This window comes from Taudactylus pleione, unplaced genomic scaffold, assembly GCF_031769625.1.
Source record: "Taudactylus pleione unplaced genomic scaffold, aTauple2 ptg000814l, whole genome shotgun sequence".
NCBI classification, from domain to species: Eukaryota; Metazoa; Chordata; class Amphibia; order Anura; family Myobatrachidae; genus Taudactylus; species Taudactylus pleione.
In genome coordinates, this window is record NW_028285216.1 from 1,367,501 (window position 1) to 1,384,805 (window position 17,305).

General features: G+C 41.1%; 1 protein-coding gene across 1 annotated transcript in view; it reads left to right on the forward strand.

The window, feature by feature from the left end:
* Positions 1–17,305, forward strand: part of SOX13 (SRY-box transcription factor 13) — a 45,846-nt gene that overhangs the window by 25,684 nt on the left and 2,857 nt on the right. Inside the window, exons 5-14 of the mRNA XM_088458170.1 lie at positions 1,954–2,040; positions 2,316–2,488; positions 3,159–3,227; positions 3,321–3,426; positions 3,893–3,957; positions 4,036–4,198; positions 5,806–5,912; positions 8,473–8,569; positions 9,474–9,614; positions 13,166–13,382. Of these exons, the coding sequence (XP_088314296.1) occupies positions 1,954–2,040; positions 2,316–2,488; positions 3,159–3,227; positions 3,321–3,426; positions 3,893–3,957; positions 4,036–4,198; positions 5,806–5,912; positions 8,473–8,569; positions 9,474–9,614; positions 13,166–13,382 (1,225 nt within the window). The remainder of the gene's footprint in view (positions 1–1,953; positions 2,041–2,315; positions 2,489–3,158; positions 3,228–3,320; positions 3,427–3,892; positions 3,958–4,035; positions 4,199–5,805; positions 5,913–8,472; positions 8,570–9,473; positions 9,615–13,165; positions 13,383–17,305) is intronic.

A 17,305-nucleotide genomic window follows, 5' to 3' on the forward strand; every position in this document is an offset into this window, starting at 1 on the left:
AGATCCCATCCACCTTCGGGAAGACCATCCACATGTATGGGTGTACGTGCTCTGCAAGGATGGATTCATAACCAAATCGGTTGAGGGTAACTTCCACATGGATGAGTGGGCCCAGAGAATGCCATAAAAACATTCCCCAGACCATAACGCTGCCACCAGCCACCAGCAGCAATGGTTGCAGGGTGCTTGTTCTCCGATGTTTCTTGCCTGATACGCCAACATCCATCCATTTGATGAAGCAGAAAACGTGACTCATCGGAGAAGGGAACCCTTTGCCAGTCAGCGGAGGTCCAATTCCGATACAGGTGTGAAAATTGAAGCCTTTTTCGCTGATGCGGCTTCGTTAGAATAGGTGCAGTGACCATTTGCTTCGGAGCCCCATATGCAGCAGGGTTCGGTGAACTGTAATTTTAGACACACGTCTGGTGGCGCCCAGGTTCATTTTGACAGTGATCTGCTCTATAGCGTGTCAGTCAGTCCTCACGCACCTTCGTAGCAGATGGTCACCACTCACATCAATGGCAGGTGGTGCTCCGCAGTTTCCACGTTGGTTACTCGCAATGGTGCCATTTGTCCAGTCACGATACACCTTCACCACAGCAGCACGCGAACAGTTCACAAACTGCGCTGTTTCAGAAATACTGCCAACCTTGGCACGAAAGCCAATAATCATCCCTGTTTGGAACTCTGATAAATCGCCACTATTACCCGTGACCGCAACGAGTGATGTGTGCAGACGGCCTATCGCACACCTTATATACACACCAAGCCAGCACACGGCACGTGACTTACTTCATGGGCTACGTGCTGCCGACGTCAATTGTGGTAATGATAATGTGACTCGATTGTGTAGTTCTGTATTACACTATGATTCATTTGCAGGGGAAGGATGATTAGTAATTACGGGTCTGTGCGGATTTCCTTTTTGTTTTGTTACGTATCTATTAAATTACCGTGAATTCATTCTGAAAATCATTACTTTATCTTATTGTTTACTAGTAATTGTGACCCATCATCTCTTATCTTCTCTTCTCTCTCCCCTTTCTTCTCTCTCCCCTTTCTTCTCTTCTCTCTCCTCTTCTCTTCTCTCTCTCCCCTTCTTCTCTCTCCCCTTTCTTCTCTTCTCTCTCCCCCCTTCTCTTCTCTCTCCCCTTCTTCTCTCTCCCCTATCTTCTCTTCTCTCTCTCCCCTTTCTTCTCTTCTCTCTCTCCCCTTTCTTCTCTTCTCTCTCCCCTTTCTTCTCTTCTCTCTCTCCCCTTTCTTCTCTTCTCTCTCTCCCCTTTCTTCTCTTCTCTCTCTCCCCTTTCTTCTCTTCTCTCTCTCCCCTTTCTTCTCTTCTCTCTCTCCCCTTTCTTCTCTTCTCTCTCTCCCCTTTCTTCTCTTCTCTCTCTCCCCTTTCTTCTCTTTTCTCTCTCCCCTTTCTTCTCTTTTCTCTCTCCCCTTTCTTCTCTTTTCTCTCACCCCTTTCTTCTCTTTTCTCTCTCCCCTTTCTTCTCTTTTCTCTCTCCCCTTTCTTCTCTTTTCTCTCTCCCCTTTCTTCTCTTCCCCCCCCCCCTTCCTATCCCACCCATTCCTCTACCTTGTGTCTCTCCAATTCCCTCTCACCTCTCTCTCTTTCCCCTCTCTTGCCTGTAGACCTCTTATCACCTGCCATGTGGGGTGAGCGCCAGCTGCCACTGCACATGACATGGATGGGATGGCTATTTCTGATTATTATATATCTTTGCAAACCATTATTCCCTTTTGTAAACATCCAGTCATACAAAAATTATGATTATATATGCTTCTGGCTCTTCTCCTCTGTATGACATGTTTTTCATTGTGAACAGTGTCTATAATGTGACTGAGTGGCCATTTCTAGAGAGATTTGCAGCATTTTCTGCCTGCAAACACACATGTAGTCTGCACCAATGCTTCCTATATTGGTATTAATAACTAATCTCCACCCGACAGCGATGCCTGCCCTAGAGAAGTTGTTATCTAGCGATTGGAAGGACAGACTCTTGGGAAATGGAACAATGGACAGTAAAGATGTGAAAGGTAAGTGATTTACTCACTGCTACACTACTCCAGAATATGTGGATTCCAGTTAGTGTGCTATGGAGTCATAATAATGCTGTTGCCTTCTGACCTCTACAGACAAATGCACTGTTTTGTGTGACTCTGACATGTTAGTCCCCTAAGGACTTGGTACACATTGCTTATATATTTTATGTCTATCTTCAGCAGTTAAGGATTTTCTGTGTTGTTGTTTATTTGTTAATGTGCATGTCATGGCTGTTTTGTTTGCACATTAACTCTCATTATGCCTATAGGCACCCAAGAGAGCCTGGCAGAGAAGGAGTTGCAGTTGTTGCTCATGATCCGCCAGCTGGCAGGGCTAAGGGACCAGTTGCTTAGTGCACATTCTGAGCATAGGAACATGGCAGCCATGTTGTTGGAGAAGCAACAACAGCAGATGGAGCTTGCAAGGCAACAGCAGGAGCAGGTAAAAATATTTGTTTTTATAGAACCAATCATATTTCACAAAGTGCTACAGAGAATGTAGAATCATTCACATTAATCTCTGCCCCTAAATTCCATAGAATAAAAACATCTAGTGTCCATTTTGTCAGAAGCCACTGTACTCTGAGATAGTAAACTACATGTGAAGACTGATTTGGAAAGGGTCCTACCAGGGAATGCAGTGGCAAGGGCCCAAGCTTAGGGTTGTGGCTAGCCACCACAGAGGAACTTTGCAAACCAAAACAGAACATAGAAAGCATTCAAAGAACACGTCCCCTTTATGAAGGAGGGGAAAGCGGTGTGTCAGGATCACTCACTCTGTTTAGCAGGAGGACTGAAACAAACCAAGCACCCAAGTTCATCCATGATGCTGCTCCACCAAGCTACTGACCCCGTAGTAGAGTAACAATGTATAATTTGAGTGTACATGAATCTGGAACCTGACCCATAGCCGAGGGGGTGGGGCCCACCGAGGATTTCCCCTGTACACCAGCCTGTGTGCAGACTTCACATGAAACACTTTATATATTACACTTTAGGAATGTGATTTTTATGTTTGTTTGTGTTTCCTCATTGTGAGTAGTGTGATATGAACGTACACATTGTGTGAATTGTAGTGATTATCATCCATGTACATTTACCTTTCTGTACAGATCGCCAAACAGCAGCAGCAGCTTATCCAGCAGCAGCACAAAATTAATGTGTTACAGCAGCAAATTCAGGTCTGTCTCAGTCTAAAACGTGTTTTTATTTTTTTCCTTAATGATCAAATATCAGCAAGTCCCTCATACATTATTTGTCTTTTGCATTTACAGCAAGTAAACATGCCCTATGTGATGATTCCCGCATTCCCTTCTGCTCAGACCGTTCCCTCTGATCCCCAAATCTCGCCTCTTATGCAGCCCATTCCTTGCAAGCCAGGTGAGTGCAGAATAGCTTTCTCTTTAACCAGTGCTTGGAACACAACATATGAAATAATCAACAACCACGTCCTATTATATGTAGTTGGATACAGTGGATTGTGTTAGTTATAGAACAACAGTGGCTTTTCCAAGTTAGCCATATATATTTTATCAAAGCATTATCAATGTGATAAATAACTTCCTTTGGCAAAACACACATTTGAGCTCCATGTTAATTACGTCTCTTTTTCTAAAATTCTCACTAGTTGGAGACTTACTAGAGAATTACATCTAGCCTTTGAGTTTTTAGTAAGAAATATTGCATATTTTAAAATGTATGATATAAACCAGGTTGAGTTCATTGGGGTATCGCATGAAACAAAAAAAGAGTCTGGTTAATGTCAGAGTTTAGTGGAGTATTATCACTATTCATATTAGTGTTATAATAAATCATTGTTAAGTATGTTAAACTTCTATAATTACAGTGGAATATCCCATGCAGATGCTTCATAATCCAACTCCACCCAGAGCTCCGTCTTCTGGAAAGCAGGTAAAGTGTTGCAGTACAGAACCTGAAACTGTAAACTGTGCAGTGAAAGAATATTCTAATCTTCTTCTCTACACCCAGGAAACCTCACAGCCTCTGAATCTGACAGCCAAACTGAAAGGCCCTGAGCCATCTTCCACCTCCAGGAACTCCCCAGCTTTAAAACTGTCCCCAGGAGGTTGCAATGGTGGGGGAAGCAGCCGGGATTATGCGTCCAGCCCACCAAGGACTAATCTACCACTTGGTATGTTTACTACTTACTGCAATCTCTGCCTTTGGGGAATTGCACTTCCTCCCATCATCAATTTATGACTCCCTTCCTATCATGCACAATATTATCATACTCTCTGTACTAGAACATTGTCAGCTACCATGACTTTGTAACAGCATTTTTTGCTCGCTTTAAACCTGGTAAGCCTTAAATGGGAAATAGGAATTCTACTCAATTTGATCCTTGCAAAGTAATATTGCATTGATTGATTGCCATTTTTTGTATTTAATAAGGTCCTGCCTTCTCTACCAATTACTTTTGGGACTCCTCTGGTCAGCAGAAGGGCAGGCTTCATGTGCTGATAGGATATACAGGACTGTCTTAAATCTTAACAGTACTGAGGAATAAGAGAGGCTCTGTTAGACAGCCAGTAAGAACTGTGAGGAGAGAGTTGGTAGGGCCTCTCTCCTACTCTCAATGTACAGCTGCTAGACAGACATTAACACTGAGTACATACTATGCGATGTGTACCCAGCCAATATGTCGGGCCGACATATTGGATCCTGGGTATACATCAGAACGATGCAATGAACGACAGAATGATCACTCATTCCGTCCTTTATTACACTACATGGAGCCGCAAGCAATATCGTCAGGTTTGATGTGCAACACGTCAAACCTGACTACATTGCATACGACCACGGGAGCACGCATATCGTGCATACACACTGCATGATATGTCGTTCTAATTTGGTCAAATTGGCCAAATCGTAACAACATCATCTCAGTGAGTACCCAGTTTTAGTGGTATTTATGTTATGGTCAGTATTACTACCTCTCTTGGGTATGATTCCCATCACGGCCCTAACTGTGTGCAGTTTGTATATAGTCTCTATGCTTGCATGGATTTCCTCCAGTAACCCAGTTTGCTCCCACAATCCAAAAATATACTGATGGGATAGTTGGCTCCAGAAGGAAATTAATCCTAATGTAGGTGCACGTGGCAGGGAATAAAGATTGTTAGCTGGGGCAGGGGCTGATGTGAATGGGCAAATATTCTTTGTAAAGAGCTGCGGAATACGCCACACAGCGCAACTTGCCTGGCATGGTGGCTGTCATCAGGTGTTTTTTTTTTTTTTGCCTTAAATGTGTCTAAATGTGATGGGACTAGGACGTACCAGCAGACTCTGCTGATTAATTTGATATGTGATGCTTGTATATCTGTGTGCACCTGAGTCTGTATATGAACCACAACGGAACTTGCAGCGGCTGCTGCATTGTAGCACTTTGTATACAGATTCAGAGACTCAGTAGCACACAGATATACACGTGACACATATCAAATTAATCTACACAGTCTGCTGGTGCGTCCTTGTCGCATCGCATTTCGACTTAGATGCATTTTCGGCTAAAGAACAGACACCCGAGGCTAACCGACTCTCACGGGACCTGGCACGCAGAGAGGGGCTTTTTGGTGCGATTGCGGCAAAGATGTGTAAGAACACATCTTTAGAAATCTAAATAAAACGAATAAAATTTATATCTATATACAGTAAATATAGAGAATCCAAAGTAAAGAATACTTTGGATTCTCTACACTCACCAAATGGTGTAATGTATTGACACTTTTCCTTCATCAGGATTCTTGGGTGAAGGTGATGCAATCACTAAAGCAATACAGGAAGCGCGACAACTTCTCCATGGACAGAACAAGACACCAGAGCACCGTGAAAGCCACAATGTTAAGGTAAAAGAAGTGAGGGCAATGGGGACTTATATTGTGTGCCCAGGACTAGCAGGAAAATGAGGTTATGGTGAGCAGATTGGTTGTTACAGGAAATGTGATGTGTTGCCTGATTCTGCACTGGGGATTTCTGAGTAAAGCAAAGCCTGTATTTGGAAAACAATACTGATTTTTAATCCAAATATATGGTCACTTTTCTTAAGTTTTAGTCCTCAGTGGGTTACATTTACATTATGCAATGTTTATCACCCTCCTTACCCTTTATGGTGTGCCTGCTCTTCAGAAACAGCAGGCTGTAGGACTGAGTTGAAATCAGAGAAGAACCATTGCCCTAGAACACTACAGGATAATGCCTGGGGAGGGACAAATCAATTTTTATACGTCATCAGAATATTTGACGTTTACATGGCATTTGTAATGTTATAAAGTGAAAAGCATTTTCGTGTGGTTTTTAGATAGATCTAACACCTTTCTATTTTCCTGGTGATTTACAATGCTACTGCAGCGCCGCCGTGGGACTTCAGGGGGATAAGTATTAATAATTGGTGCAGGGTGTGTAGCGTGGGCCATGTTTTGTACTTGTGCACATGGTTTACAAATAAATGGAGTTTTGATTTCCTTAAATTTTTCTCTCATCTAAGTATCCACCCTTAGCAGCGATCACAGCAGTACAAATGCGGGGTATGCTGTCTGAACTTTTAAAGTTTCAGCTCCGATTGCAGCCTTTGGGGTCTATTTACTAAGCAGTGTTAGGAGACAAAGTGAAAGGAGATAAGGTACCAGCCAATCAGCTCCCAACTGTCATTTTTCAAACACAGCCTGTGACATGGCAGTTAGTAGCTGATTGGCTAATACCTTATCTCCTTTCACTTTGTCTCCTAACACTGCTTAGTAAATGGACCCCTTTGTCTAGTAGCAACTCCCAAAGGTGATTTGGCTCATTACTTGCACATCTTGAACACACCTGTCCAGATGATCCCAAAGCAGTTCAATTGGATTGCAATCAGGAGTTTGGGGTGGCCAAACAATGTTCTTCAGCACCTGTTGTTGTTTTGACTGAACAATATATGTTTTAGGTTGTTATCTTGCTGTAGTATGAAACCACGACCATATAGCCAGTTACCAGATTAGATGGCATAGCACATCAGGATGTTGTGAAAGCGTTTGGAGTCCATGATTCCTTCGATTTTTCCGAAATCACCAACCACACCACATCCAAAACATCCCCAGGCCATAATTGAATCTTCTCCTTGCTTGACTATGGGCTGAATGTAAGCGGGAAGCATACGCTTGTCTGTCACATGACGATCGAACTTGTGTCTCTGGGATCCAAACATCTCAAACTTTGATTAATCTGTGAAAAGAACCTTCTTCCACTGACAAATGATCCAGCTCCTTTGTTTTCTTTGCCCACAATAGCCTCTTTTATGAGCTTAAGCCAGAGGTTCCCAAAAGCGGTCCTCAAGGCACCCCAAAAGATCAGATTTTAGAGATAAGCATAGGCTGAAGAGGTGGTTAAATCAAATTGACTGGGGTTCTAATTAAGTTACTTGTGGTCAAACATGGATATCCTTAATACCTGGACTGTTAGGGTGTCTTGAGGACCGATACCTCTGGCCTAAGCAATGGTTTTTGGGCTGCGACACATCCCTTTAAGCCAACAGCTACAAGGCGGCGTTAGACTATTGTGATTGACATGCTTTTCTTCCTCGTTACCATCAGAGCAGAACGGAGCTGTTTGGAATCTGTCTCGTTTGGAACACACTCTGATAAAATTGGCCTCCTGTTTTGTGGTCTCTTGAGGGTATTCTGCACGCCACCAAGAGAAGCCTTCTCCAGGCCAGCAATTTCTCGCAAACTGCCCTGCATTTCTAAAAGCGACTATGGCAGATCTCTTTTCAATTGATGACTCGCCATTTTTGAGACCACTTTGCATGTTTTCACAAGTGTTTACAGTATCACAATACAGGGTGAACACCCAAATTCTTCCACTGTGTATAAGTTGACGAATCTGTTTCAAAACCGCATTTGTTATGTATCTGATATTACTCTGTGCACCTCGTGACCTTGCGGGCGTAATTTGTTTATTTTCATGGATCAGACATTATCTGGCTGTTCGCATACCTCCCAGCTTCTCTCCCTCAGGAAGAGGGACCTTTTCACACACTGCAGCCGTGCACCTGAAATGAGGGGACGTGGGCTCGCATTTAGGGGCTGTAGCCAAACGCTTAGGGCGTTTGCTTTGGAGGGAATGCCGCACCAGTGAGTCACAACAGGTGGTCTCCTTTCTGTGCAAAACACCTGTATCAAGTTCATCCTTTACGGAAAACTCGTCAAATCTGGGGGTGTATTAAAATGAATGAGCTGTAGTGTACGCCAATGTTTGTATTAATCACAGAATGTTGTCGTTCTCTGAGGTTTCACATTTATTTTACTCTTCTCAGAAAACCTGTTTAAGAGGTGAGAATGTAAACTAATGATAATTGATCTGTGGGGGGATTGCTCATCTGCACAATTTAGCCCTAACCACCGTAATAAATATCAGTGTTTCTGTGCCCTGCAGGAAATACTGGGAGCCATGCCGGAGAAGGAGCTGCACGATGAGTCTTCTCTGCAGCAGGGTGAGGAATCTCTGCTGCGGTGTGGCATGGACATAGAGGGTAAGGCCTACACGCTCACTGCAATATGTAGTCTGTATTTCTTGATTGCGTGATCTTCCGTTTTCATTATAATTTATCCTTTTGAAGGGAAAAGTTCTGTTAGTCACTGGTTGGTATGTCTTACAATGACAAAGCCAGCAATATTGGATGCCTTTGTTTTCCTATTTCCAGGGAAGTAAGTTGTTATGGGCAGCATACCTTTTTATTCATATGTTTTCTGAGGCATCTGTAAGTTATATGTCGGCACTTCATACAGACTTTGTCAGAATCACAATGTCGGCCATTGGAAACTAGTGGCTGCCACCTTTATTTTTGTTCTGACATTATGGGAAATGTAAAATAAATGATTTCCTGTTATAGAGACAGGTTGAGTCTCCCATATCCAAATATTCCGAAATACGGAATATTTTTAGCATGACTGAGACAGTGAAACCTTTACTTTTTGGTGGTTCAATGTACACGAACTTTGTTAAAGGCACAAAATTATTAAAAATACTGTATAAAAGTACCTTCAGGCTTTGTGTATAAGATGTATATGAAACCTAAATGAATTTCATGTATGTACACAAACTTTGTTTGAGCCACAAAATTATTGAAAATATTGTATAAAATTACCTACAGGCTGTGTGTATAAGGTGTATATAACACATAAATGCATTCTGTATTTAGATTTGGGTCCTATTCCCAAGATCTCTCGTTATGGTATGCAAATATTCCAAACTACGGAATATTCCCATATCCAAAATACCCCTGGTCTCAAGCATTTTGGATATGGGAGACTCGTGTGTGTGTCTGTCTGTCTGTCTGTTTCTATTCTTCCCATAAGGGGCAGCCCTATGTATTTTTGATATTGTAGGTAGCAAAATCTGCCTCATGAAGTGTTTTATTCCTGTGTGCGTTCTAGGTTCTCGTCATTTCCCTGAGGGCCGTGGCAGTCACATTAAACGTCCAATGAATGCTTTTATGGTGTGGGCGAAAGATGAACGAAGAAAGATCCTGCAAGCCTTCCCAGACATGCACAATTCCAGCATCAGCAAAATACTAGGTGCAAATATTTTATATATATATATATATATATATATATATATATATATATAATATATAAAATCTCTTGTTTATTCGGTCACCTACACGCAAACAATACTTTTAAAGTGTTTCATGCATTTTCTCAAAGCCGATTTGCAAAGTTTTATCTATACTTTTTAAGTAGCTTTTTTTTCTTTCAACATCTTAGAGGTTTATTTAGTAGAGTTACTCTCCTACTAGACCACCACTTACCATGGCAGTTGTTTCTATAGGCTTGGCAACAGCAGACCATCCAATTTCTCTATACTGTATAGAGCTACAATTCCATATTGAATACAGTTGTATGTAGTACTGACAGTTTGAGAAGCGGATCCAATTTCTTCTTAGAGAACTCAAAGTTATCAAGATTCTCTGGTCAAGTGCTGTGTAGTACCTAGAATACCAGTGCCCCCATCAGTAGAATCATCAGATGCTAACTCCTCTCCAGCACAGTCCACCATAGTTTCCAGGTATTGTTGTCTGGAACAAATGCACTTGGCACGAGCTGTATCTAACATTGGAGAGAGATCAAGTGGAGAGAGACAAAGTACTAACCAATTCTCTTCTAGCTGTTATTTTTCAAACACAGCCAGTGTAATGGCAGTCAGAAGCTAAATGATTTGGTACTTAATCTCTCTCCAAAGTTTGAGACATCTCCCCCTTAGACTTATGTAGCCCCTTTTAACCCTAGGGGTAAATACAGTGCCTCCACTCAAGCTATTTATTGCAAATGGAATGTGATTGGGTCTAATTGGGTAAACCCTAGTAACTTCATCATTGTTGGGTTTCAGCTATTTCCCTCCTTATAGTCATAGTGTATTTGGTTAGTTATTTTGTTCAGTAAGATGTCAGGTAAGTGACATATCCACACAACTAGGAAGATTTAAACAGTATTTTACAATGTACTTAAATTAAAGTTGTGTCAAAATACATCCACTAACTCAAGTTACCCAAAATGCGTTACATTTCACATAACACAAAAACATGAAGATACTTTCTTACTGAATAAATAAGGACAATGCTCTATCACAATTTCATATATAAGGGTAATGTTATTTGAAGGGAGTCTTAACTCCTTATACATATAGATAAACCAATATCCAGAATCCCCACTTATGTAAGCTGCACAATATATAGATATAAGAAAATATAAATAAAATTTGATCCATCTTCTACACAGTCACCATGAATGAATATATATATATATATATATATATATATATATATATATATATATATATATATATATATATATATATATATAAAGTCCTTTACTCCTTTTCCACTTATTTGCCTAGTCTTTTAAGATGAATGTGAATAGTTTCCGGATAAAATGATGGTCTTTAATTTTCAGTAGCAACGGTGTAGAATCCTTATTCTTTAGATGAGTAGACAATTGGTAATGAAGCCGTGTCTGTGCTAGCCTGTCCTCTCTTCATAGTCTGCTGGAATCTGGCTACAATGTGGTAATCTGGTTATTTAAGGTCTGCCTTGACAGAATAGGCTGAGGAGATGTATTCACACTTGTTTGTAGTTATAGATATTTGGATACTTATATGCAGTATAGCAAATTAGTGCAGGACTCCTCAACTTTATAGAAATCAGCTTTTCAAAGATAAATATGGCCCCAGGTAAAGAGTGTCTCTATCATATCCAAAGTAATAGTCTCTAATTTTGTTATATTAGATTCCTTACTCCCCCCATCTTTCTGTTCTGCTTTGACAACTCTGGAGGTAATGTTGATTCTGTATACTAACTGATGGCAGTTACATGCACATGACTCTACATACACCTCTGCTCCTAAACCTTCCCCAGGATAACTACTGCAGGGGTTCTCCATGTGTCTCTCATTTCTCACTGATTAACTGTCTCTGAGGTTGTAGTTGTATAATACCCCTCACTGCTTCCTAAATCGCATGGACCTCTGCTGCTTAGATACTTCTCTGTTGACTGGTCACAGCTATCTGAGGGGGATATGCTGTGGGAATACCTGGAAGACTAGATAGACCAAGCGTGACTATGCCTTCTCCTTACATACCAGGTACCTCAGTCACTTGGCTTCTCTCCGCTGCTGACAGTCTCTGCTGAATGCCTCTTACAGCTGCTGTCAGTCTCCACCGGCACTTCTCTCTGCTGCTCCGCCCTGCCGTTGACGGTCTTTGCCGGGCGCCTCACACAGCAGCTCTGACCAGTCTCCTCCGGCACTTCTCCTAGCTGCTATGCCCTACCGAGGGCTGTCACTGCCTCAGGGCGGATACTAGTATCCCTGCAGCCTGTGAGAAGCCGTCCCAGTCGCCAAACCCTCACTGACCCACATTCCTTTTTACCAGCCGCCGCAAGTAATCCCTATCTGTCCTGAAACCGTAACGGCTAGGGTGAGTCTGGAAGTGGGCACTTGAGAGGGGGTTCTGCAGTCTGTCTGTCAGATCTGCAGCTGTGCTATTTATGTCCCCCAGTTGCGCGACCCCACCCAAGCTTCCCGCCTGAGCCTCTCGCTACCCATTCCAGAAGCTACTCATACAGCGTGAGCCTCACTGCCCCCCTTCATGGAAGTCTAAATAAAATTAGTGGAGATCACTACACTGGGGGCATATTTCACCTTTTAGAAGTGAACAAACATTAATACATATACAACTACATAAATTAATCCTTATATACAAATATAATCTTAACAATTTAATTAGTGTGATTTATTTGACTGGAGTGCCGCCGTCTTTCTAGATAGATAGATGTGTGTGTTTTATATAGGCCATGTAAATCTACCAAAAAATTATCTATTTTTACATATTGTGTATATATATTATGAAAGATGCAATTTTTTTTATAATCTGAACTGAAAGTTCCAAAATGTTTCCCACCATAATTCAAAATTGAAAGTGGTGAAAATTAATAGAGAAAAATTGTTCCTACATGGCCATCCTTATTTTAAAATATAAATGGAGTCAAGAAGAGCAGTATATCCTATAAAGCCGTGATTCTCAACTTCTGTCCTTCAAGCATACTAAACTAAAGTCATCTTTTAAGAATCTTCATGCAAAAGAGCAGGAAAACTCATTACTAACCTACCAGATAGATTACTACATCTGTGTATAACTAAATAAATCTTTAGAGCATGATCTGTTGCTGTAGAGTTTGTGGCACTGCTTTGGTCTCCTACCAACTAAGGATGGACATTCCCTGACTACTTCTGTGAGTAATTAAAGATATTGCTGAAACCCACCAATGTAGAAATCTTATCCTCCACATTAGTTTGGATCCTCATGGCCTGGCAGTTGTTGCAACTGACATCCCCTAGGGAAGTTCCGACAGTCAGACAGACCCCAACAAATACGGTAGCTTGTGGCTACGACTGGATCTGAGAGACATGTCCAAGACACCTGGGTGTATGTCGTTCAACCTACATAAATTTAGTAATTAATCTGGCTAATTTTATGTATCAGCCTAGAAGGTAGTTTTTTATATTTTCAGAGATTTTATTTTTTAAGCAGTATTATTACCTCTGTTGGATAGCTGTATTTTCTATCTCTTCAGGTTCTCGTTGGAAATCTATGAGTAATTCTGAAAAGCAGCCATATTATGAAGAGCAGGCACGACTTAGCCGGCAGCACTTGGAGCGATATCCGGACTACAAATACAAGCCACGGCCCAAACGTACCTGCATTGTAGAAGGGAAAAGACTGCGAGTGGGAGAGTATAAGGCCCTAATGAAGAACCGAAGGCAAGACACCCGACATGGATATGTAATCACGTAAGTGTACAGAGGTATCTAGCTCAGGAGATTCAGTCCGTTGGATTTTAGTTTATTTGTAATGTATTGCTCCGACCTGCTATCCATAGTATTCATGTAATTGCTTATTGAACTACTACTACTATATTCTACTATATTCTGCAATATCAAGATAATGAAGTATATTCTGCTGAATATAAATGAAATGTAGCATATATAAAATATAATTGTTGAAAACTGATTATTTGATATTGTGCCTAAAATCTCATCTGTTAATACAAAATTATAACAATTAGGGCCTGATTCTAAAGTTGGACCTGTCTGTGTCTACATCTTTTCCCGCAGTTGCATCTGCTTTTTTATTCCAATGCCACTACTAAGCCCTTCTCAGGTGTACGAATGTGCAAGGACTGAGACTCCCACCGTCAGCGTCCTTAGATGCTGAAATACTGATTGCACCATTGAAACTTGCACCAGCCCTATGGCAGGTGCACATTATCCGTCTGAGTATGGCATCCTATGTGAACTTTTCTGCATCTCTGAATGCAACCACTATGGGTGACACGCCAGCAACATACTCATAAGATGCAACATCTCAGTGCGTCTAATTAGCTGGCCACCTGTTCTTTCCCAGTCACTGCCCAGGAATGCCCCATATATTACCGATACAGTTCTCCTACTGCGCAACCAAATCTGCACTGCAACTCTGTACATGCACGCATGCCAAGACTAAAAACATTGCTCCATTGCGTCCGACGTCATTGCTTCGTTTGATTCAAAATCAGGCTCTTTGTCATCATTAAACTTTTTTTAAAAGGGCAAAAGCATTATCTGCCGAACAGAATAAAATCAACCATACTAAAGACAATGGCGTATCTTAAAGGGCACAGTGTTATGGCCAATATATTTTTGGTCCTTTAAGATTCTCCAGAAACAAAGACTCACCGGAGAGATTAACAAAACAACTAATTAAATTTTCTTCCCATTAGCACCTTCCCACGTGATCAAAACAATTGTCTGCTATTAGTAACGAGAGGTGGCCTTGCCCTTCTCTACTAGGTTGTGGGCTCTGGTCTTTGTATGGATGGCAGGAGTGGCTGGATAATTCACTTTTAGCTTCTTGTGGAGAAATCCTTTAACACAGAGGTTCCCAAACGCGGTCCTCAAGGCTCCCCAACAGTTCAGCTTTTAGAGTGATCCATGGTTGAGCACAGGTGGCTTAATAAGTACCTCAGTCAATTTGATTTAACCACCTGTGCTCAACCTTGGATATCTCTAAAACCTGAACTGTTGGAGAACCTTGAGGACTGTGTTTGGGATCCTCTGCTTTTAACATGTATTTTGTTCATTTCCTGGAATTTGACTCCCTCTTATCTTCCTGCCCTTACTTGTTCTCTGCAAGCCCTAACCTAACCTTGTCCTATTTTCTCTACTATACTTCCTGCCCCTGACCTTCAGCTTGTCTTATTTTGTGATCTAATGCCTCCCTTGAGCGTTTGTCAATATGCACCTGTTAAGACTCCATTAGGGACTGTAACCTATCTTCTTCCTGCAGTGATGTCCATGTCCATTTACAGGGTTATCTGGTGACAACCTAGTGGACTCCAAGGGAGCCAGCACTTCTATGCTTTCAGTACACATGGTGATGGTAGCTTGCAGATTATTTTAAAGTGTAGATGGCTTTCACATTTTTATATTGACCACTTTTATGGTTGATGGTTGAAATTAATTGGTTAAGCCGTAAATCAGACCCTAGGATCAAAGAGTTAAGATACTGTAGATGAGGCCAGACTGCTGTTGTAGAACTCCAATAAGCCTGCACGTATACACCAATACTGTAACATTAACAGATTTATACATTAACCTTACCATGTAGTACAAGTGCAAAAATTACTTATTGCTGTTATTTACAGTTTAATAAATTCAGTATGTTTATCTTTTCTTGTCAAAATATGGTCCTCATGAGTGTGACATTCCATCACCAAATCCCATTGGTCCATTTTCTGAAAGTATTCCCGCAGCTTTTAAAGGGTACTTCACTCGTATTTTCACTTGGCATGCACAAAAAAACGGGACATATAGCCCCATGCTGAAGAATTGGGACCTAAGGTTGTGGTGCCAGGCTAATGGCTTAAAGTGAAACTAGATTAACTGTTAATGTGGAACTACAAGTCCCAGTAAGCTATGCAACTTTTGTCTGCTTTGCCTTTGTAGCCAGAGCTTGCTGGATCTTGTAGCAAAACAAGCATGTTCTAACAGCCAAGCCTGCCCGAAACATGTATTTCCACGATAGTAACTAAAAGAAAATAAAAGCTAGCACCACAGAAAAACTGACTTTTCTTGATGGGCCACATCCTTACTTTCTTGTGTGTGTTTTTTTTTTTTTTTTTTTCTTTAAATTTACGCACCTGAAGATACAATTGCGAACTAGAAATACAAATGTATGGACGCAATCTTGCGGCCATAGGTTTACACCTACATTTGGACAGCAAAATTGATTCCTATTTTAAATCAGGTTCTGTGTTTCTACAACAGCCTTTGACTGCAATAGGGCCTCATTGAAAGGTTCTTATTGATAGGTTCATTCAGTTGACCTGATTCATACTTACTAATACTCTAATGACGGGTACACACTGTAGCAATGTCGTTTAGATTTCGACAAATCGGAACGACAAATCGTGCAGTGTGTATGCACAATTTGCACGCTCTGCGATCGCATGCAACATCAAACCTGACTATATCGCATGCGGCACCATGCATGGTAATGAAGGCCGGAATGAGTGATCGTTCCATCCTTCGTTAATCGCTGCAGTGTGTACCGGCAATCTGGCAGTGTCTGGGGTGTCTCTGGACATTGGCACAATTGCCGGTCGCCCAAGTGTGTACCCACCTTTACTAATACTACACATATAGGGATATTGGCAAGCTCCATGTGGTCCAGTCACAGTAACCAAATCTACTAGCTTTGGGCATCAATATATGTAGCCAGTTTGGAAACCAGAGACTGTTTAATCCTGCGCTAGATAGATACAAATTTTGCCCTAAAAAATAACACTACATGTGACTTTGATAATATCCTATTAAATGTTCGTACTTTTATTTGACCCCATGTATATATATATGTGTATGTATGGGATGTGCAGGCTCGGGTAGGTTTGAGTTTGCACGCCGAGTTCGGATTTTTCCCTCCAAAAAAACGGAACTCAGAAAGAGGCTAAACGTCATCTTGCATGGACAAACATCATCATTCCTGGACTTCTGAGCCTCTTTCTGAGTTCTGTTTTTTTGGAGGGAAAAATCCGAACTCTGCGTGCAAACTCAAACTCGAACCTATCCGAGCCTGCACATCCCTAATATATAAATATATATATTACACACACACACACACACATCTATATATATATATATATATATATATATATATATATATATATATATATATATGTATACAAATACGTACATCTGTATATCACTGTGGGTGATTGATGCTAACACTATTAGCTTTGTTTGGCTTAAAGGTGCATACAACGATTTTTTGAACGATTTAACTATAACGACGTCGTAATCGTTGAAAAAATCGTTCAGTTTCTGAGTTGTAATGATGGACGATTATCGTTCATGCATGTTCCCGTTGTAGTTCATTCTGACTGACCAACTGAACGATTTTCATTAATGGAAGTTACAAAAATCGTTTGTAGTTCAAAAAAATCGTTCATGCACTTTAAAAAAATCTGACAGAAAATCATTGGTAACAAAATCGTTGTATGTGTATGCAGCTTAAGGATTTATTTTGTTTTGCTTTATCTGGATTTGTTGCATCTGCAATCTGGATCTATACCCCTGATTGTCGTCCACAGAGGAAACGCGTAGGGTAGTGATTTCTTGGTTGAGAGTCCATGTGTCATTGAAGCTATACATGGACATTTTAAAATTTTCCATAAATA